Below are 19339 nucleotides of genomic sequence, written 5' to 3' on the forward strand. Positions count from 1 at the left end.
TTTTTTTTTTTTTTTTTTTTTCTTTTTTTTCCGGCAAAGTAAGAAAATAAATTGTTTTCGAAGAGGAAAAGTTTTTGTTCCGGTTAATGGTTGGATTAATCCAAATCGAACCGGCTCAAACCAAACATCTAAAGGAGATTTCACACCAAGTTGGGCGATCAAATATTAATAGTAAATAAGATTTGAACCCAAAAAAAAAAGGAAATCAGGCTTTGGACCACTTGGGCTAGACACGGAGTCCACAAGACAGAAAAAAAGAAAAAGAAAAAAGGAAGACAGTTTTAAAACCTTAAACAGCTTCGTTCTCGCCCTCTCTCAAACCCCTCCCTAGGGTTATTGCAATTCTTCTCGACTTCTCCATGGAATTACCCGGTTCCCTCTTCGGTAGCCTGAAACCTCCCGTCTCCGGAGCCTCCGGAGTAATCTTCCTCTCCTTATGCCTCTCTGTTTCTCGATCAATGGTTTCTTTACAATCTATTTTGCTGCCTATTTAAGAAATGCATCTGATTAGATCTTTTGTACTTTAGGGACTAATAAGAGCCATTTTTCAGAACCTACGACGCAGGTAAAATCGATGCTTTGTTTTTTTTTCTTTTTTCTTTTCCTTTTGGAGATTTGAATACGTTAAAGATGTCTTCTTCATCATCATGTGTGAATAATTATATATACATTGAAGTATTGTAGTTGGTATGTCGACGTTGAGGGATTCGACACTTCGCTTTCTGCGGATGAGATCAAGGAGGCGTTAATGAATCATTTCAAGTCATGTGGAGCAATCGCTAGAGTGTTTCTTAACACAAACCCTGAAACCAATGTCGTCGACAGGTTTGTTTGTTGCTTCTTTCTTAAAGTAAACAGGGAAAAGATATGCGCTTGATAATTAAATAGTGAGTGTCTTAATACAAGCAAGAATCGAAGATATTGTCAGAACATTCTTGGCTTTTTTCTGAGAAACCGAAACCAGCTCAACAGAACCCATTGAAACATTTGGTGAAATACCTCAAGGCATGCAATACATGTAAGCAATGGCTTTGTGTTTGTAGTCTGGTTTGCGAGGAGAACTGTCGAAGGAACGTCTTGGGGAGAGTTCAATTGGCGAGTTTCACCTGAAGGAGAAGAGGAGTCGTCGGTAATAAGAGATGTTTGTTGTATCTTCTTTAGTTCTTTGGCAACTTCCACCATGGTTGGAATTTCCCCTTTATGACCGACGCATCTCAGTGAGAGCATTAGGAAAGCTTTCATTTGACAAAGCTCTAGTTCTGAAATTTCACCCACCATATTTTCTGTCATTTCTGGATCTGCAATCTCTTCTATTCTTCGCTTTTCCATGAATTTGAACCATTTAAAATAAAACGGATTAGCCGAACTCCTCATGGTTTCATCAGAGTCATCATCATCATTCCCTTCACCGTAAGCTTCTTCTTCTTTTTCACAGTTATCATAATTCTGAAATCTTGTTTCTCCCATCAGAAACCTTAGCATTAACATTCCAGTGGCAAAGACATCAGTTTCCTCGGAGACCACGCCATACATTACGTACTTATAGTCCAAGTACTTAAATGCTCCCACTACTCTCTCAACCTGTACAGATGTTTCTCCTTCTGGAATGGAGACGCAGCAAGAGAAATCAGTCAGCTTGGCGTCACCATCTTCATCCAAAAAAATATTCTCAAGACTCATACACCTATATACGAAGGGCCTTGGGAAGGCAGTGTGAAGGTAAGCTAAAGCAGTGGCGATATCCTCTGCTATCTTCATTCTCCTTTTCCACGTCTGCTCACTTATATTTAGGCTGTAATGTGTCTTTACAGCACCATAAACCATGACTGGAGATTCAAACTCCAGACAACATCCAACAAATTTCAAAAAGTGATTGTGACCACTCACCATCGAAGATACTGCTATGTCCCGGCAAATATCTTCATCTACATTTATCTCCTTGTGACGGACGAGTATTTTGCAGTGGTTCTCGTTTATACCTGAATACCATCGTTCTCTGTAAATACGATTGGAAATACGATTCGACTTGCTGAAATCGTCGGTGGCTTTGCGGATCTCATCAGAAGAGAAGATTTTGATGGGATTGGATTTGCCATCGCAACATTCTATCAAATCTTCTAACAACTTCGCCCCTCTCGCTGATATTCGCTTCTTCTTCCTTATCCTCCACAACCAACCCATCTCTACACCAAAACAAAATAAATAAATAAATAAAACCAAATGACCAGAGGATGCAAGACCTTTCACACAATGACTTGTAAACGAAAATGGGATTAGATTTTTAAAGTACTCAATTTTTGACTATTCAATTTTTAAAGTACTCAATTTTCACACAATGACTTGTTGACTTATTGACTATTCAATTTTTACGTCCACCCGCGTCAAAAGTAGCAATGGTCAATGGAAAGGGGGACCTACTACCGAAGATTAGAAATTAAACATTTTTAAATGGGATTTTTATCGATTCTACCACATTCAGTTAAAACCTTTTTTCAAATACCACATCTTTTTTTTCTTTTAAGAACTACCACATTTTTTTATAACACAAAAATTAGTGTATTAATGGCTGTGGATCAGCATAAAATAAAGTTTGTAATTTAAATAAAAAAACTGGAAACATATAGACTTTGTAAGCTGTTTTTTGGTTTAGATATATGAGAGTAGCATAACACAGTAGACAAAATTAGTCCGATGGACAAGGTAAATTGTATAGACAAGTTGAGAAATATAAACTTGTCTATTAGCTTGAACTAGTCCATTTGTCAAATATATTAACTAGCAGACAACTTGTAAATAAAACTTATCCATTAACCGGTATTGTTCTTAGAAAAATTAGGCAGTTATAAACTTGTCCATAAAATTAATAATTAAATAAGTGTTTCAAATACATAAGTTAGGAGAGTTTGGAACTTGTCTACTAGGTAAAATTTTCTCAAAAAGGAGAGTTTGGAATTTGTAACCAGAATCGTCCGACGCCACATGCTGGTTAGGTGAGTTTAATTCGTTGCTTTTATCTATGGAAGAGTTTCAGATTCGCATGCGGAATCGAATAGGGAGAGTGAAAGAAAATTGAGAAGAAGAAAAGTGTAAATGGGAACGGAAGCGAAGAGAGATAATTAAAGTGAACTGTATTGAACAGTTCTTCTATCTTAACATTTTAAGAAATTTTGGTTTTTTGGTGATTTTTTAGTGTTTTCAATAAATTTTTTATTACATTTATATTTTCAATCTATCCTAACATTTTAAGAAATTTTGGTTTTTTGGTGATTTTTTAGTATTGTTAATAATTTATTAAAATAATTTTAGTATTTTCAATAATTTTTTTAGACTTTAGTGTTTTCAATAATTTTTTGGTGATTTTTGGTGTTTTTTTAGTATTTTTTTCTTCTGCCTATTTAAGAAATATATCTGATTAGATCTTTCCTACTTTAGCCCCGGTCGAGGTCATGTTGGTGTGGGAATTAGCACCCCCAACATATCAGTCTAAACCGGTTATCGAAACCGGGAGTTCAGCTTAGAGTTGGGCCCAACCTTCGAATGAGGGCCTGATGGTATCACAAAGCCCAGTTCAGAAGCGAAGAACCGACTTCCCAGATCGTCCGGCGGCCGACCTAACAAAGAACAAGTTATATTCTGTAATCTAGAGAAGCATATAAATAAGGACGTCTCCCATCTTGTAAATCCATCCAGCAATTAATACAATAACCCTAATTCTTCGTTGTTTTTGAGCAAAACCATAACTTGTCTTCCAAGAGATCTAAATCCCCTCTTGTTCTTAAGCTTTGATCGAGATTCTTTGAGAGAGTTCTTAAGTGAATTTGTTTCTCCCTTCCAACAAATTCATTGTATGAAACCCAATTTCTACAGATCAGAATACGGGTAAAATTGATGCTTTGTTTTTTCTTTCTTTTTTCTTTTGGAGATTTGTAAATGTTAAAGATGTCTTCTTCATCATCATGTGTACGTTGATAATATATATATATATATATATGTATATTGAATTAGTTGGTATGTTCACGTTGAGAGATTCGACAATTCTCTTCCCTTGGATGAGATCAAGGAGGCGTTGAACAATCATTTCAAGTCATGTGGAGTAACCGCTAGAGTGTTTCTTAACACAAATCCTGAAACCAATGTTGTCGACAGGTTTGTTTGTGGCTTCTTTCTTTCTTTGTGACAATCCAGCTACTTGGGAACATGCATGTTTAACTGCTGCTAGCTTAGCTTCTTTGTGACCAACTTTTTTTTCGATAACAGCCATGCTTCTATTGCCATTATGGGAGATGACGTTGATGAGAAGGTGAAGGAACTTGATCGAAGTGAATTGGGAGGAAGGAAACTAATTGTTAAGCCCGCCCAGCTGGCTCCGAAAGTGATTATAAGGGATGTTCCTTTTGCCTAGGCACATAAATTTGGAGGGTAGCTAAAGCTCTCTTTGGTGTTTAATTTAGATCGTGATACAATATGCAACCCTCTCGGTGTGTGTGTTTTTAATTACTTGTTGGGTCTTTCTTATGAATTGTGATACAGTGCCAACCCTTTTGGGTCTTTCTTTATTATGTATTTGCCAAGTAAGCTCCAGATATATGACGTTCAATAATCCATTATCTGCTCTTTTATTAGGTAGACAAACCAAAAAACTACTACCTATCTCTTCTCCCGTGGAACTCAATTCTCAGATTTAGTATCCCAACTTGGTTGGCTAAAAGTGAATCAGTTAGTTGTGTTACTCAAGACAGAGACTTTTAGCTTGAGAACCTCATTGTGCAAAGACACAAATCGAATTTCTTGTCTACTACCCTTGAGATTCTGGTTTCTTGGTTCTTACTTTTCACTTTTGTTTAACGACAATTTGAGGAAAAAGGTTGTACATCTCTGTTGACAAAAAAAAAAACCCAGTCTCAACAGTTACTGAGGATGTTAAGGAACAAAACCCTGTTCTTAACTAAACACTTGGAAACAGAGTCCAGTTCTGCCTCCAGATCACGAAAACCATCTTCAACAACATCTCTCCTCATCTTCTCGTTCTGCATTGTCTCGACTTCGACAAAGTTTCTTCTTGAATCCACAATAGAACCGAGAAAGACATCATCAAGACTCTTCATTTCCTTTATCAAATCCATAGATTTATCTGATAATGATGAAGATACAAAAGGAATCGACAAAAACCCGATGGTGGTCTTGATTTTTTTGCCGGCGATGGTGGTGGCGGTATTGCTGATAGGAACAACAGAAGATGTCTGAAAATCGAGACAGTGATTTCGATTGTCTCTCTCAGAACACTCGTGGGTGGTATCGCTGAGTCTTGATCTATGTTGGTTGGAATACTTTTGGTTTCCATTTTCTTAAGTGCATTGATGTGTTTAGAGATTTGTTTCTTTGCCTTCTTACGGAAATTAACGTATGCTTTAACCTCCTTCTTTACTACGCCACCTTTCCTACGAACAGCAGATTTGAGATTCGCCACGTGTTCTCTCATCACGACAATCACCTCCCTTGTGGCCTCACACACGTCGAGCAACACAACAGATCCATCTAAAGAATCTGCTAGAAGTTTTCCTTCCTGGTGATGAAGAAGAGTGTGTTTCACGTAAGAGGACTCAAGTAGCTCATGCACGCAACCGTAGAACTCGGTTTGGTTCACGAGTCCAACGAGAAGCGTCTCGTACCCAAAAGACGCGGAAACCGAGATTGAGGAAGAAGATCTCCGCCAGATGCTGAGCCGGTTCAAGGCTGCTCTGAGTTTAACAGAGAGTGGATGGATTCTTGAAGGAAGACTCACAGATCGGACTGGTTGGTGTGTAGTTTGATCAGACATGAAGACCGAATCTAAACCTTCCATGGATTTTAATTTTTTTTTTTCAGAACACTAAATTGGATTGAGATGCTCTATTATAGGGTTCGTGAGGGTTTCTATATATATATATATATTGCAGAGAAGCGCAAGAACAGAGGAATTCTCGGGTAAACGATGTGGGAACATGTGAGAAGAACATGGGTCACTAATCTGATCTGTTTGTTTCTAACATTAATATCATCAGTTATGGCCAGTGACTCTTGTAACTCATGTTCCTCTTTGTCTTCTTCTTAGGCATCTATTGCAAACTTAGTATTTAAAATCAGTTTCTTGTTCGTTTGTTTTCCATACCAACTGTTTTTTTTTTGGGTGTCAGGGTAAAACATAATTTTGGTTAAAGGGATCTAAACTAAATGTGTCCGGCTTCAAAGAACCAAGGCTTGTCTTCTTTGTCTCAAGTTACAAATACATTTATCAACTTTATCGCTTGACTCTTTCACCTTCTAATAAAAATAGATAGTCTTGTTGGAATATTTTACTCGGCTAAATTAGTTGCCAATCACACATTTTTAATCATCAATTGTTTTGTGAAAAGAATTTTCACAACTATTAATAAGTTAATTTCTATGAGATGATTAAAAGAGAAAGAGAATAAAAAGACATTCAAATATCATTTCACTCAATTTGATAGATTTTTATGGACATCACTGATTAGTACTAGTATTATTTTTAAAGCAGTTACGCATTAAATCATTATCACTAGACTCTCCATCAACATATTGACAATTAACTTTAGGTTTTCCTCCATCCGCCATGGTAATATCAATTCCATCCATAACGACGTCTCTGCAATGTGTGGTTTCACTACACTTAATCGTTATAGCATTTTTATTCGATGTTGTCCCGTGAAAATCGATATACTTTACATTGCTAATCGCCACTGCTGATTCCTATAACATCAATATATATTATTTTATAATTATAATTATGATTCCAAATAGGATATATAATTTTATTTATAAAGAACTAAGCAAAGATTTTACCTCGGCAACAAGACGTCCTTTATTTATATATTGTTGGTCAATTATAATTGGATTTTTTGTGTTAATGAGTGTGATATCGGTAAAACTTATGTTTCTTGCATATCCTTGTCCACCCTAAAATCAAAATGATATTGAATGATTAATATTAATTTAGATATAAGAGGTAATAATTAGTATATATACAAATGAATATATACCAGCCATGTTTTGATTCTAGCTCCATTCGTCGTCTGATTGAAAGTGCAATGAGTCACTTGTACATTACTAACTGTAGCCTCTGCTCCACCGGCTCCTAGACTTCCTATACTGTTGTCCAATAAAACAAAAATCAATGAATACTCTGAACCTTTTTTCTTTGTGAGTAAGCTTTTTATTCATAATGTAAACTAAATTTTTTAACTAATATAATGAATTACCTTATTCCATGACCTGGTCCACAATTAATTCCTGTGATGTTGATATTAGAACTTCCACTGTTGATTGCTATACAATCGTCCCCTGAGAATTTAATAATTGAAATTCAAATGAATGTTATTATGTTCTTTCATGTTCTAAAAAATAAATTAGTTTTTTCACAAAGGAAATCGCAAATACATAAAAGCTGGAACTATAATTAAATAATAGTTAAAAAAATCTCATCTGGACCTATGCTTCATTTGTTTTGTGCAGCATTCATATATTAAAAAAAAAAAACCAAAATAATTCATCAATAATTACACACCCGTTTGAATTGTAGAGTCAAATATGTTGATATTAGTCGATTCACTTATATCAATTCCATCTGTATTGGGACTTGTCTCGGGTGCAAAGAGATTTATGTTTGATATTGCAACAGTGTTGCATTTGTTGATTGATATATGGTTTTTTGCACTATCAATCGAGGTTATCCCATTTATCCTGAAGTTATCACATTTGCTAATATGTAATGCCTACAAAAAAAAATAGCAATATATGACGATTGTATCAAAACAAAAATTCTTCCAAATAATGGATGATTAATTTAGTAGATATACTCACTGTAGGTCGTTGAGAAGCTTTCAAATTTAGCTGGAAAAAAAACTATGATTCTGTTACGATGAAGTAAAAACGATTAAAAATTGTGATATATCAAATTGTCACCTCCCAAAAAGTCAAACCGCGACCATTAATCGTTCCTGAACCAACGATCATTAGACCAGACACATATGAAAATTTGATCCACATTTTAGAGGTAGGATTGGACCAGGCTCCTTTGTCGATAGGTGCAACGATAACTCCATCCAACTTTAAAAAACAAACGCAAATTTTACTGGTGATCTATTTTTCTCTGATCAAAAAAAATTGTCAATTAATTGTCTATGTACCTGAACTTTTATAGAGCTAGATTTACATGGACCTTGGAACACCGTAGGCTGAAGTAAAAATGTTTTGTCTGAAGGAATAAGAAGTGTTTTGATGTCTCCGTCTCCACCACATGTATCATTCCATGCTTGCTCAAAACCCTTTTTACAGAATTGGTTTTAAAAACATTAACTAAAAGTTTTTAAAAAGAAGATAATCAAGATTAATTCTAAAAGTTCGTTCTAAGAACAAAAAAAAACTAGAAAGAAAAAAATAGTGATAATTTACTTCTGAATCATCAGTTTGACCATCTCCTTTAGCACCATAATTGAGTACGTTGTAATTTTGACCATTTACGAGGACAGAACATAAGAAATTTATCCAGATCCAAACACGTAATGTGGTTTCCTAATACACTAAAAAAAAAAAAAAAAAAACGTTAGAAAAAACAAGTAATGAATATATACAATTAGAAAAGTGGATTGATATGATGTGTACCATCGTGAAATGGCGATGATGAAAATCCATTTTGCATGTGTTTCAGTTATGTGAATCTACGTAAATATGAAGTATACATATAGTTTCCCCCTTTATACATCCAAATTGTACCTAAATTTTGCGTCCTTCATATACTATTAACAAACCACCTACGTACATACATTACATACATTTCATTTATTACAAAGTAGCATATGTGTCACAAGATGACGAAGGAGATGAGAAAAGAATTTGGATACTTCTCACTAGCTCTCTCTATGCCTTCAGAATAAATTAGTGAGAAAACGTTAAGGAGATGATGCTACAAAGAAAGAGAAGCTACATAGATCTCACTGAGGCCGCCGATTTTAAGGACGCAGTAAAAAGAAAATAGTGGTGGGCGAAAGCCAAAAAAGTGGTCGGAGTTCACGGAGGAGAAAGCTCAAAATAGTCATTAGTTTGTGGTTAAGGCGATGTCCGAATTCCTGAACATATTAGATCCATGATAAATGTGACGTGCTTCAATTAGGCGTTTTTGGTATAATATTTTGAGCTTCATATAGAATACTGACTTTTTCTGATGTCGACCATACAAGTCAAACACTCTTATATATGTTTTGATTAAAAAAAAATCAAAAATCAAACACTTTTATGTATTTGTAATAGATTAAACATTAATCACTAATTCACTATTTGTAATGGACTGTATGCTCGGTCCCCGAGAATAAACAATTATCACTAATTCACTATTTGTAATAGATTAAACAATTATCTGCATGAACCAAGAAATGAAGATAATTGTTTATTCTCGGGGAAGAAACAATTATTTGCTTCTGAGTTGTGTGCTCTCGTGGATCATCATCGTACACAAATAATGACATGTCATATAAAATAGAAATTGGTAAACAAAACTTTTGGTAATGATAATTTCCCACGACACACGTGACGTGAGCGACACGAGGCTAGAAGACAACAATAATCAAGTTTGGTAAGTTTGTTGAGCATGTGATGTCTTAAGTGACTGATGATGATGCACCACATAGGTTTAGGAATATATACACATGCTCTTTTTTTTTCTTTTTGTTATTATTTTTTTTACCGGATGAATTCATGTGAAAAATTCCAATCCTAACCACAAAAGAATCAAAAAATAAATTTATGGAAGTAGACAGTAGTCAATATGCGATTAACTCTTTTTCTATAAAAAGTGTATCTATAAGACCTGGATTTACACAAAATATACAAACTATTTTGTTAAGGAGTCACAATGTTCAAGAGAGACGCTCTATGTTGAATAAGTCGTCTTGATAAGTAACTTAACTCATCCTTAATTGCTTCAAGGCTAAAACTAAGCATAGCTAATCTCCCGAGCATCGTTTGCGCATCAATGACCTTCCCTATTTTCCTACGGATGATTCTTCCATAGAATGAACGGATCATCGAGTTCTCTACACATCCAGTTTCATCGTTCTTCCTCTGTTTCTCACCGGGAGAAGCAAGAAACTGCAAGAGTGACTTGAAAATAGAGATTGTCGATGCGTTTGATTGACTTATGATGTTGGAAATCATAGAAGAATGTTGATCGAGGTCACCGGATTGTTTGATAACCGAGGGTTTCTTTTTTGTTTGTGTTCTTGAAAGGGATTTAAGTTGTCTCGCTGCTGCGTTCTTGAATGTCTTCTGACAGCTAATGTAAGCTCGGATCTCGGATTGAACGGAAGAGAGATCTCCTCGGCGTCTACGTAGAGCAGATTGAAGAACTTGTATCTGCTCCATGAATGTTTCTATCAAGTCTCTTGTGAAGTCAGAGACATCGAGTAACAAGATGGATTCATCAAGAGCGTCTTCCACAAGTTTCGCGTTGCGACCAAGGCGGAGAGCTTTTTGGCCTTGAGGAGAACATATGACTTGTTCATTGACAAAGTCATAGAGCTCCACGAGCTTGGCAAGTCCAAGTTGGATCCTAGAAGAAGCTGACGAAGAAGAGTCTAAAGCTTGAATCTTTTTCAGTTCTTCTTCAACTCTCTGTGCTTTAGGATGGATTAGTCTTGTAGGCAAACTAATAGACCTAGCAGGTAAATGCGTAGTCGCCGCAGAAGAAGATGATTCTGCCATTTTTTTAAGCTCTGAGGCAAAACAGAGAAATCAAAGCCTTAAACTTGGAAATGGGTTATGGTGGGTCAATAAGGTTCAGAGACTCCAAAAGATATATAATAGAGGAAAACGTTACAGAAAAATCCAAAAGGACCCTTTAAAAGGTATGTAAGAGCAAATTGGGCATGTGTTAAAACCTTATAAAGTGAGAATATCTGCATAATTATCCGTTTCTGCTTAATTTAATCATCTTTTTGTGGTCATGAAACAAGCAACGTCAAGCTATCTTGATTATTATGATTATCTTGTCTCCTAACTTGTCCCTCTTTGCCTCCTCTATCATCGCTGGCAAACTCAAAGATCTGTTTCATCAGGAAATAAAAACACGACAACCCAGAGAAACGTTTTCCAAGGAGAGATTTAAACATATAAACAAATATTTGCCCAAAGAAAAAAAAGCTTAGGCCATTCATTATAGGGTCCAAGAATCTAGGGTTTTAAACAATAAGAGTAGTAGGAGAATCTTGTTCAATAAAGTCGTGGTACGATTCATTTCCTACTCATAGTGCGTATTTATTTCCGTAGTATTTCTGTTATTTTAATGGGAGACAGAGAGACAGAAGTTGTAATACACTAATATAGAGAAAAAGAACATCACAGAAGAGAGAAGAAATAAGCCCAAAAAAATAAAGGAATCCTACAATTAATTACCAAATGATTTGAAGGGAGTCATCAGAAAAAGAATTAGAGTATTACCACAATCTTGACCACTTGTCCTTTGTAAATCTTTCTCTAATTGATGCCATGAACATTGTCTTCTCTTTTGGCTCTCAATGATTAGCAATCTAATTTCACTGAAACGTCACAATACCCTGCACCTACTTATTAGTGTTAAAAAATATTCTTCTTTTAGTCTTTTTCCTTTTGTCTTTAGAGAAAGTATATAATCACCGGAGATTACCGTATCGCTTGTCTCTAACTTCTGCACAAAGAGAAAAGAACAGAACAATCTTTGATCAGATACTGTTGTCTGATTAACCAGAGAACATATCTAATTTCGGTTGAGATTTAGATATTGACACAAGGAAATTTGTTTTTTTCTCTAGGAATCATCAGGGAAAGCACAGTAAAAGTATCCATAAAATATCACATAATTTGCTCCAATTTTATTTCTTATAAGAAGAGTGTAAATGGACAAGGACAATAAACGTTAACGTAAGAATACTAAGAAACATATACAGGTCCCAGGGAATAGAACAGTATCAATGTAACTAGCCTAACGTTTCTCAATAATGATGTATTAGCAATTTAGCAGTATATTTTGGTAATGTCTAAGCATTTCTATTAATTCAATATCTTGACATGTTATAAAGAGAAATGCTAAACAAATGATTAATGAAAAAAGGTTCTACGACAAAAGTTTCTCAATGCTATTCTCATACGGTTACGTCATTTACAAGAAATCAAGAAAAAGTAAAACAGAGCCATTTCTTGGCCGTAGGTTTAGCGCCATCTCGTTTCCTCTGTGAAGCTGCCTTGCTGGAGCTCCGACCTGTTTTCTTGTCCTCACCAGCTTTAGTAAATATAACGGTGAATCCATCAGCCGTCGCTGGATCATTCACATCCCATTCTCCGAATTTTGGCAGAGGCCTTGCTTCACTATTCGATGCCATTTCAATCTTCAGAATCAAGAAAACAGAGCAAAACTTCTCAAAAACAAAATGTTTCCTTCTTTCTGTTGTTGTTTTTGTTCTTCAATGTCTTTTCTTCTGAGATCGTTGTTCTTGATCAAGAGATGATGGACCAAAGATGTATTATATAGGTGGGAGATCTCAACAGAGCGGAAACAAATGAACAAAAACAGAGAAGTAGAAGGTTGAGTTTTTGAAATGTTCCTACGGATTGTACTCGTATGCGACACGGGAATGAGGATATCCCTTTTTTCACCTCTTCTTAATCTTTCCTGAGGTACAAAATCGTTGGTCTTTGCGCGTCGCAGCCTGTTAAAACCCTAATTATAGCAAAAGTCTTATACCCATGAGGCTGCTTTGTTTTATACCCTGTAAAACCCCTAATTAATCTTTTTATATGCTTCTTTCTATACATGTACGTGAATTAGATATCATTACTTTGTAAGCATCTGAAAATATACGTTAAAACCAGATTTTGGAAATCGGAACAGCCAAGATTACTAAGTAATAATATATTTTGCCTACTCAACAAGTTTTTGCCAATTTTGATACAAAACGCGAGCAAACTCTTTGCTTGATAAACAAAACTGCTTCTGTCTTTATTGATTTTATTGTATTATGTTACCGTAGAGCTAATAATGCTCAAAACACCAAGTCGGATATGAATCAATAGAGAAAAATGAACATATAAAACCAATCAATAGCAATAGAAAACAGAGGAAACCAACACTTTTCTCTTAGTTTGAATGGAAAAAGACGAAGACAAAGAAGCAGAGAGGCTCACATGGGTTTCACTCAAGAGCGGCTATGACAGCATCAACAACTTCTTGCGTGGTGCAGTCACCTCCAAGATCTTTCGTTCTACATTTCCCTTCTTGTATCACTTGTTTCACTGCGGTCTCAAGCCGATCAGCAAAAGTAGGAAACCGGAGATGTCTAAGCATCATAGCTGATGAGAGAAGTAAAGCCACCGGATTCGCTTTCTTCTGCTCCACTATCTTATCATTACCCACATTCCCTGCTGATGCGCCTTGCTCAAATATAGCATGTTCTGCACCAACATTACCTGTTCCCAACAAACCCAAGAAATGTCATTTAAGAAAGGTTTGTAACTTAAATTGATTTAATTATGGACAAACCTCCTGGCATCACTCCAGTGCCACCGGCTATTCCAGCCGCCGTGTTAGCTATAAGGTTACCATACAAATTAGGCGTCACCTGAAAAAAACAAGGTTAGAATATGTATAATTTGCAAAAACCAACAGCCAATATCCATTATATAAAGGACATATATAAGTAGAGTAATACCATAACATCAAATTGCTCCGGCTTAGCGACAAGCTGCATACAACAATTGTCTACGATGATTTCATTGTAAGTAATCCCCGAATAGTTTTTAGCAACCTCTCTACAAGATTCGAGGAAGAGCCCATCCGCAAGCTTCATAATGTTAGCTTTATGAACAGCAGTCACTTTCTTCCTATTGTTCAGATATGCATACTCAAATGCATATCTTGCAATCCTCTCAGAACAAAACTTTGTTATAACCTACAACAAACAATTCAACAACAACATGAATCAAAATTTGGACTAAAAACAATCTCTACCAAATCTTTTGAAAAATGGTTACCTTAAGGCTCTCGACAACACCAGGAACAACCTCATGCTCGAGTCCTGAATACTCTCCTTCAGTGTTCTCTCTAATGACAACGATATCAACATTTTCGTGTCGTGTCACTAAGCCAGGGACATTGATGCAATTGACAAGAGAAGCGAAGATATCGAGTTCTTTCCTCAACTGCATATTCAAAGAACTGACACCACCACCTACAGGAGTCGCTAACCCACCTTTGAGACAAACCTTGTTTCTCTTCACAGACTCGATCACTTCTTCAGGGACTTTCCTCATGTTGCCTCTAACCTCGTACCGTTCGAAATGCACCGGTGCGTGCATCGCTTCCATGACCTGTTCCACCGCACCGGTCACTAAAGGTCCGATTCCGTCGCCGGGAATTAGGGTTACGGTTCGTGGGGCTCCGTCTCCGGGTCTAGGCATGTAGGTGATGGATCGGGACGGTGCGGTTAAAGGAGAAGACGGATTCGCCAGGAGACGACTGAGGATGGAAGCGGATCTTCTCGCCATTGGTGGATTTAGTTTCTTTTAGGGTTTCAAGGCGACGTTGGTCGATTTCGGCGATTTGCATGCGGCGTTATATGCCTTTTGTGACTTTGTTTTGTCAGATTTATTCTTATTCTCTTTTTGCCCATTATTATTTTTTGTCCAAAATATAAATACAAATCTTTACAATTGAAAATATACGAAAACGAATTAAATTGATGATATTCCTTTGGTATGCCTAATTTGCTGATAAATCAAGGAATCTGTAATCTTTAATTTTCCCCAAAATCATCTCTAATTTTTTTTCTTTTTTTGAATAACAAACCATTTATAAAGTTACACTTAACACAATGTTTTTAAAATTAATGCACATAGTTCTTTTTCTAGAACTAGAATTGTCTAGAACATAAACTTCTGTCTTCTAGATTTTGAGTCACAAAACAAATATGAGAAACAACAGATTATATTTTCCCTAACAAAAGAAGCATGTTGTAAAGTAAGCTGTGTACAATTAAAGAGAAATCAGTGGTAGACCTTGATAGTGAAAATTGTTTTACGATAATTTAAACTAATGTTCACGTACGGCCACTTCGTGTGGTACGCTTAAAAGTATTATAAAAAGGTTACTTCCAAATAATTTTGGAGTCTCTTTCGCAACAATGGTATTAAGAACTTGGACTGAATCACGGTCACACGCATCACAACAAACAAGAGCAAAGAGAAAGAGAAAGATAGAGAGACGAGACAACATCTCATGAAACATTCCAAAACACAACAGTGTGGACACAAACACAAGACTTCAGTTTTACTACTTTTTTTTTACCTTTGCCTTTTTGATTGTCGCTATTTCGATTCCAACACAAAAAAAAAGAAAAAAAGCATCAATCACTCTGTTTTATAATCCTCTCTATACTCTTGAATTTTGCTTCTCTTTTCAGCCATGGCTAGTTTAAACGGCGTGAATTGTGGTTTTTCTGCCGTAGACGACGACGACGTGAAGACCGGCGATGAGTTTCCTTTCGAGAGGGTTTTCCCGGTTTACGCTAGAGGAACCCTTATTCCCGTGGACGACCCGGTTTTGCTGGATTTTATCAATTCTGGTTATGACCCAATTTGGGATTCTTTAAGACAAGAAGCTAAGCTTGAGGTTTTCTCTCTATGATCATATTCCTTTATAAGAATCAGTTCTTGTATAGTTCTTTTTTTTCCATCTACATAACATAACTTCAATTCCACAAAGACAGCTACTTTTGCTATAATCGTTAATCAACTTCGATACTACAAAGGTTTGATAAAGACATAAATATTGTGTACCTTTTGTATAAATTGGACAAGACCGTGGGGTCAAGTGCTCTCAGTAAGAGCCTCTCACTAAATGTGATCTTTGTCTCTTTAAGCACTTAATTATGATACCTTTTAGATGTTACGTATTCCTCCATCTAGATTTTACTATATAATAATCATGTTTAGGCCTTAATGTTTGTTGAAATCTCCATCCTTAAGGGCAAGTTGTGGAACAGTGGTTGTGCATTTTGTTCCTACAATGGTGAATGTTGAAACGCTAGCTGTTGTGTGTTTACAGGCAGAAAATGAGCCGGTTTTGAGTAGCTTCTTGTATGCTAGTATCTTGTCCCATGACTGTTTAGAGCAAGCATTGAGTTTTGTTCTAGCTAACCGTCTCCAAAACACTACCTTGTTAGCAACTCAACTCATGGATATATTTTGCAATGTTATGGTACATGACAGAGGTATTCAGAACTCGATTCGTCTTGATGTTCAGGTATATCCGTGAATCTTCCTTTTGTTTCAGACAGTATTTTCAGATAATCTGACTGCACTGGTGTTTGTTTTTGGTTTTTTGCAAGGCATTCAAAGACAGAGATCCTTCTTGTCTATCGTATAGTTCCGCTATTTTACATCTAAAGGTAGTTTCTTAACCAATTACAATAACATCTCTTAATCTTATGCCGGTACAAAACGACTACTAAGTGAGTTTTCATGTGCATTTTACCAGAATAATTTGTTCTACAGGGCTATCTTGCGCTCGAGGCATATAGAGTTGCACATAAGTTGTGGAAGCAAGGACGAAAACTATTAGCATCGGCATTGCAAAGCCGAGTAAGCGAGGTAGTGTAACTTCCAACAGCTTCTTAGCTTATTGTTATATATAGTCTTGGTGTACAATCTCTGATCCATGTCAGTGGTTTCTCTCAGGTTTTTGGAATTGATATCCATCCGGGTAAAGTTTCAGATTCATATCTTGCTTATGCTTTTACATCTAGCATCAGACTAACTTGTTTTTCTTGGTTCAGCTGCAAGAATTGGGAAGGGAATATTGCTGGATCATGGAACTGGTGTGGTCATAGGTGAGACTGCTGTGATAGGCGACCGTGTCTCAATTTTGCATGTACTGATCTCTTCTCTGAATTCATTTCTCCAAAAACATAGAGAAGTATCAACGTTAGTGAAGCTAGTTAGTATTTTCATCTCCAGGGTGTGACATTAGGAGGAACAGGGAAGGAAACTGGTGACCGCCATCCAAATATTGGCGATGGTGCTCTTCTTGGAGCATGTGTAACTATACTTGGTAACATTAAGATAGGCGCTGGAGCAATGATAGCTGCTGGTTCACTTGTGTTAAAGGATGTTCCTTCTCATAGGTATAAAGCTGAAATAGTGAAATGCATCTAAAAAACCAATCTCCTTGGGACTTTCTGTTTACACATCTCTCAAATGGATCTTTTATTTGGGTGTTTCTGAAGCATGGTGGCTGGAAATCCGGCAAAACTGATCGGCTTAATCGATGAGAAAGATCCGTCATTGACAATGGAACATGGTTAGTCTTGTTTAAGACTGCAGTACTTTGGTTTTGTTCTCCATTGCTCAGGTTTTAGTAGTGAACTAAATGAAAGTTAATTAAATATGCAGATGCTACCAGAGAGTTCTTTCAAAATGTAGCTGTTGCTTATAGACATACGATACCAAATGGTAACTACATTCTCACGCTGAACTGTTTTTTTTTTTTTTTTGAGGAATCAGAGTTTAGTTGGGACCTGAATTGAGTTTTGCTTCTTTGTAAAAAAAATAGGATCTTCAGTTTCAGGAGTTGCAGAGAGAGGAAACGTTAAAAAGAGAATATGAGATCACCTGCAGATTTATCTAATGGCGATTTTATCATCACTTCAAACAAATAACAAAGCTCTTTGTTTGTTACAACAGATCTGCTTTTCCAATTGATGGAGAAAGATTTTGATACATTGCTAAACATTATTTATTCCGGAAAGGAAAGAAAACCAAATCATAAGCTTTCAAGCTTATCACCAAACAAACATAAACCAAAATGCAACAACAAAAAACAAAAACAAAAACCCTTAAAACTTAAGCATGCTTTGCCTGGAAATCTTTCATGAAAGCAACAAGCTTTTCAACACCAGCCAAAGGCATTGCATTGTAAATAGAAGCTCTCATACCTCCCACTGATCTATGCCCTTTAAGCTGCACCATCTTCTCTTTGGCAGCTTCCTTGATAAACTCAGCTTCCAATTCAGATTTCTCCAAAGTGAAAGGCACATTCATCAACGACCTCACTGATTTCTCAACAGGACACCTGTAAAAGCCTTCGCTTTCTTCAATGGCATTGTAAAGCAGATCAGCTTTCCTCTGGTTCTTCTTCTCCACTTCTTTCAATCCACCTTGCTCCAACAGATCTTCAAACACAAGACCGCACATGTAAATCCCAAAGCAAGGAGGCGTGTTGTACAACGAACTGTTCTCATCATGAATCTTGTAATCAAGCATCACCGGAGTAATATCCTGAGCGTTCCCAATCAAATCTTTACGAATCACTACAATAGTGACACCAGATGGACCAACGTTCTTCTGTGCACCACCGTAGATCACACCAAACTTAGACACATCAACAGGCTTAGAACAAAAGTTGGAAGACATATCAGCAACCAAGATCCCATTAGGGTTCTGAGGAACAGGGTAATCTTTAAACTCAACACCATGAATAGTTTCATTGGCGCATATATGCAAATACTTGGCATCCGGAGATTGCTCCAACTCATCAAAAGATGGAACCTTTGTGTATTTCTCAGATTTCCCAGACCAAATCACATTGGTTTTGCAATACTTCTTGGCTTCCTTTGCAGCTTTATCTCCCCACGAACCAGTAACAACGAAATCGACAGTATCATCAGGTTTGCAGAGATTGAGAGGCAAAGCAGCGAATTGAGTAGTGGCACCACCTTGTAAGAACAAAACGGAATATTCCTGAGGAATCTCCCAGAGCTGACGAAGATCAGATTCAGCTTTTTGTATAATAGAGAGAAACTCTTTGCCTCTATGACTCATCTCCATCACACTCATCCCAGATCCACGCCAGTTGTATAGATCCGCCTGAGCTTTTAGGAGAACGTTCTCAGGCAAAGTTGCTGGACCCGCCGCGAAGTTAAAGACACGTTCTTGGGATCCCACGGAACCGGATCTAACTCCGTCTTGAACTTGAGTCGTACTCGAAGCGACGCATCTAACCGCGACGGGCTTGGTTTTGCCGGCGAGGCTCATGGTGTTTGGTTTGCTAAGGTGAAGAAGGGATTGAGATGTTGATCTGGGTTTCAAAGCAGGGATCTGAGTGTTGTTTCCGACGAGGAAAGAGTTCGCCGACGCCGCCATTATGGTGAGATTCTCGGAGCTCTCTGTTTTTGACCTCTACACTTTTATTTAGTTACAAATAATATCTGAAAAAAGTGTTAGGTGGGAGAGAGACATATATAAATATAGATTGAAAACGACA

General features: G+C 36.7%; 8 protein-coding genes and 1 pseudogene across 11 annotated transcripts; 2 read left to right on the forward strand and 7 right to left on the reverse strand.

The window, feature by feature from the left end:
- On the forward strand, window positions 36–4581 carry LOC104716563 (nucleolin 1-like). Of its 3 annotated transcripts, none has more exons than XM_010433945.2 (5): window positions 36–419; window positions 528–565; window positions 685–825; window positions 4027–4146; window positions 4258–4581. In XM_010433945.2, the coding sequence occupies exons 1-5, from the start codon at window positions 360–362 to the stop codon at window positions 4400–4402; spliced, it is 504 nt and encodes a 167-aa protein (XP_010432247.1). In that variant the 5' UTR covers window positions 36–359; the 3' UTR covers window positions 4403–4581. The 3 variants fall into 3 exon arrangements, with proteins under 3 accessions (XP_010432247.1, XP_010432246.1, XP_010432248.1); XM_010433944.2 differs by having other exon boundaries at window positions 37–419; window positions 4006–4146; XM_010433946.2 differs by lacking the exon at window positions 4027–4146 and having other exon boundaries at window positions 38–419.
- LOC104716561 (inactive serine/threonine-protein kinase At1g67470-like) lies at window positions 852–2234 on the reverse strand. The gene has a single exon (XM_010433943.2). The coding sequence runs from the start codon at window positions 2179–2181 to the stop codon at window positions 925–927; it is 1257 nt and encodes a 418-aa protein (XP_010432245.1). The 5' UTR covers window positions 2182–2234; the 3' UTR covers window positions 852–924.
- LOC104719967 lies at window positions 4902–6055 on the reverse strand (annotated as a pseudogene).
- On the reverse strand, window positions 6502–8688 carry LOC104719968 (probable polygalacturonase At3g15720). Its single transcript, XM_010437947.1, has 10 exons — window positions 8659–8688; window positions 8449–8568; window positions 8184–8321; window positions 7960–8103; window positions 7858–7887; window positions 7562–7769; window positions 7257–7338; window positions 7038–7146; window positions 6841–6954; window positions 6502–6747 (listed from the first exon to the last, which is right to left on the reverse strand). The coding sequence occupies exons 1-10, from the start codon at window positions 8686–8688 to the stop codon at window positions 6502–6504; spliced, it is 1221 nt and encodes a 406-aa protein (XP_010436249.1).
- LOC104716564 lies at window positions 9756–10908 on the reverse strand. The gene has a single exon (XM_019230956.1). It carries the CDS (start codon window positions 10750–10752, stop codon window positions 9892–9894), a length of 861 nt encoding a protein of 286 aa, XP_019086501.1. The 5' UTR covers window positions 10753–10908; the 3' UTR covers window positions 9756–9891.
- LOC109126973 (RPM1-interacting protein 4-like) lies at window positions 12057–12669 on the reverse strand. Its single transcript, XM_019230982.1, has one exon. The coding sequence runs from the start codon at window positions 12402–12404 to the stop codon at window positions 12195–12197; it is 210 nt and encodes a 69-aa protein (XP_019086527.1). The 5' UTR covers window positions 12405–12669; the 3' UTR covers window positions 12057–12194.
- LOC104716565 (isocitrate dehydrogenase [NAD] regulatory subunit 3, mitochondrial) lies at window positions 13019–14652 on the reverse strand. The gene is made up of 4 exons (XM_010433949.2): window positions 14053–14652; window positions 13731–13970; window positions 13562–13640; window positions 13019–13488 (listed from the first exon to the last, which is right to left on the reverse strand). Exons 1-4 carry the CDS (start codon window positions 14563–14565, stop codon window positions 13214–13216), a joined length of 1107 nt encoding a protein of 368 aa, XP_010432251.1. The 5' UTR covers window positions 14566–14652; the 3' UTR covers window positions 13019–13213.
- LOC104716567 (serine acetyltransferase 4-like) lies at window positions 15302–17866 on the forward strand. Of its 2 annotated transcripts, XM_010433951.2 has the most exons (10): window positions 15302–15688; window positions 16124–16321; window positions 16407–16466; window positions 16573–16668; window positions 16756–16780; window positions 16854–16948; window positions 17035–17201; window positions 17304–17377; window positions 17470–17529; window positions 17630–17866. In XM_010433951.2, exons 1-10 carry the CDS (start codon window positions 15482–15484, stop codon window positions 17680–17682), a joined length of 1035 nt encoding a protein of 344 aa, XP_010432253.1. In that variant the 5' UTR covers window positions 15302–15481; the 3' UTR covers window positions 17683–17866. The 2 variants fall into 2 exon arrangements, with proteins under 2 accessions (XP_010432253.1, XP_010432254.1); XM_010433952.2 differs by lacking the exon at window positions 16407–16466.
- LOC104716566 (phosphoserine aminotransferase 1, chloroplastic-like) lies at window positions 17696–19289 on the reverse strand. Its single transcript, XM_010433950.2, has one exon. It carries the CDS (start codon window positions 19216–19218, stop codon window positions 17920–17922), a length of 1299 nt encoding a protein of 432 aa, XP_010432252.1. The 5' UTR covers window positions 19219–19289; the 3' UTR covers window positions 17696–17919.

This window comes from Camelina sativa, chromosome 10 (assembly GCF_000633955.1).
Source record: "Camelina sativa cultivar DH55 chromosome 10, Cs, whole genome shotgun sequence".
Lineage (NCBI taxonomy): Eukaryota > Viridiplantae > Streptophyta > Magnoliopsida > Brassicales > Brassicaceae > Camelina > Camelina sativa.

What these genes read in the sequence shown, in the direction of transcription:
- LOC104716563 (XM_010433944.2), top strand. Translation starts at nt 360, where the DNA reads ATGGAATTACCCGGTTCCCTCTTCGGTAGCCTGAAACCTCCCGTCTCC. An exon ending in CCGTCTCCGGAGCCTCCGGA is followed by an intron (nt 420 to 527) that starts GTAATCTTCCTC and finishes TTTGTACTTTAG; the next exon opens with GGACTAATAAGAGCCATTTT. An exon ending in TTTCAGAACCTACGACGCAG is followed by an intron (nt 566 to 684) that starts GTAAAATCGATG and finishes GAAGTATTGTAG; the next exon opens with TTGGTATGTCGACGTTGAGG.
- LOC104716561 (XM_010433943.2), bottom strand. Translation starts at nt 2,181, where the DNA reads ATGGGTTGGTTGTGGAGGATAAGGAAGAAGAAGCGAATATCAGCGAGA.
- LOC104719968 (XM_010437947.1), bottom strand. Translation starts at nt 8,688, where the DNA reads ATGGATTTTCATCATCGCCATTTCACGATG. An exon ending in AAGCTTCTCAACGACCTACA is followed by an intron (nt 7,770 to 7,857) that starts GTGAGTATATCT and finishes TTTTTTTTGTAG; the next exon opens with GCATTACATATTAGCAAATG. An exon ending in TGACTCTACAATTCAAACGG is followed by an intron (nt 7,339 to 7,561) that starts GTGTGTAATTAT and finishes TTAAATTCTCAG; the next exon opens with GGGACGATTGTATAGCAATC.
- LOC104716564 (XM_019230956.1), bottom strand. Translation starts at nt 10,752, where the DNA reads ATGGCAGAATCATCTTCTTCTGCGGCGACTACGCATTTACCTGCTAGG.
- LOC109126973 (XM_019230982.1), bottom strand. Translation starts at nt 12,404, where the DNA reads ATGGCATCGAATAGTGAAGCAAGGCCTCTGCCAAAATTCGGAGAATGG.
- LOC104716565 (XM_010433949.2), bottom strand. Translation starts at nt 14,565, where the DNA reads ATGGCGAGAAGATCCGCTTCCATCCTCAGTCGTCTCCTGGCGAATCCG. An exon ending in CGGAGCAATTTGATGTTATG is followed by an intron (nt 13,641 to 13,730) that starts GTATTACTCTAC and finishes TGTTTTTTTCAG; the next exon opens with GTGACGCCTAATTTGTATGG. An exon ending in CACTGGAGTGATGCCAGGAG is followed by an intron (nt 13,489 to 13,561) that starts GTTTGTCCATAA and finishes TGTTGGGAACAG; the next exon opens with GTAATGTTGGTGCAGAACAT.
- LOC104716567 (XM_010433951.2), top strand. Translation starts at nt 15,482, where the DNA reads ATGGCTAGTTTAAACGGCGTGAATTGTGGTTTTTCTGCCGTAGACGAC. An exon ending in TGCAAAGCCGAGTAAGCGAG is followed by an intron (nt 16,669 to 16,755) that starts GTAGTGTAACTT and finishes GGTTTCTCTCAG; the next exon opens with GTTTTTGGAATTGATATCCA. An exon ending in TAGACATACGATACCAAATG is followed by an intron (nt 17,530 to 17,629) that starts GTAACTACATTC and finishes TAAAAAAAATAG; the next exon opens with GATCTTCAGTTTCAGGAGTT.
- LOC104716566 (XM_010433950.2), bottom strand. Translation starts at nt 19,218, where the DNA reads ATGGCGGCGTCGGCGAACTCTTTCCTCGTCGGAAACAACACTCAGATC.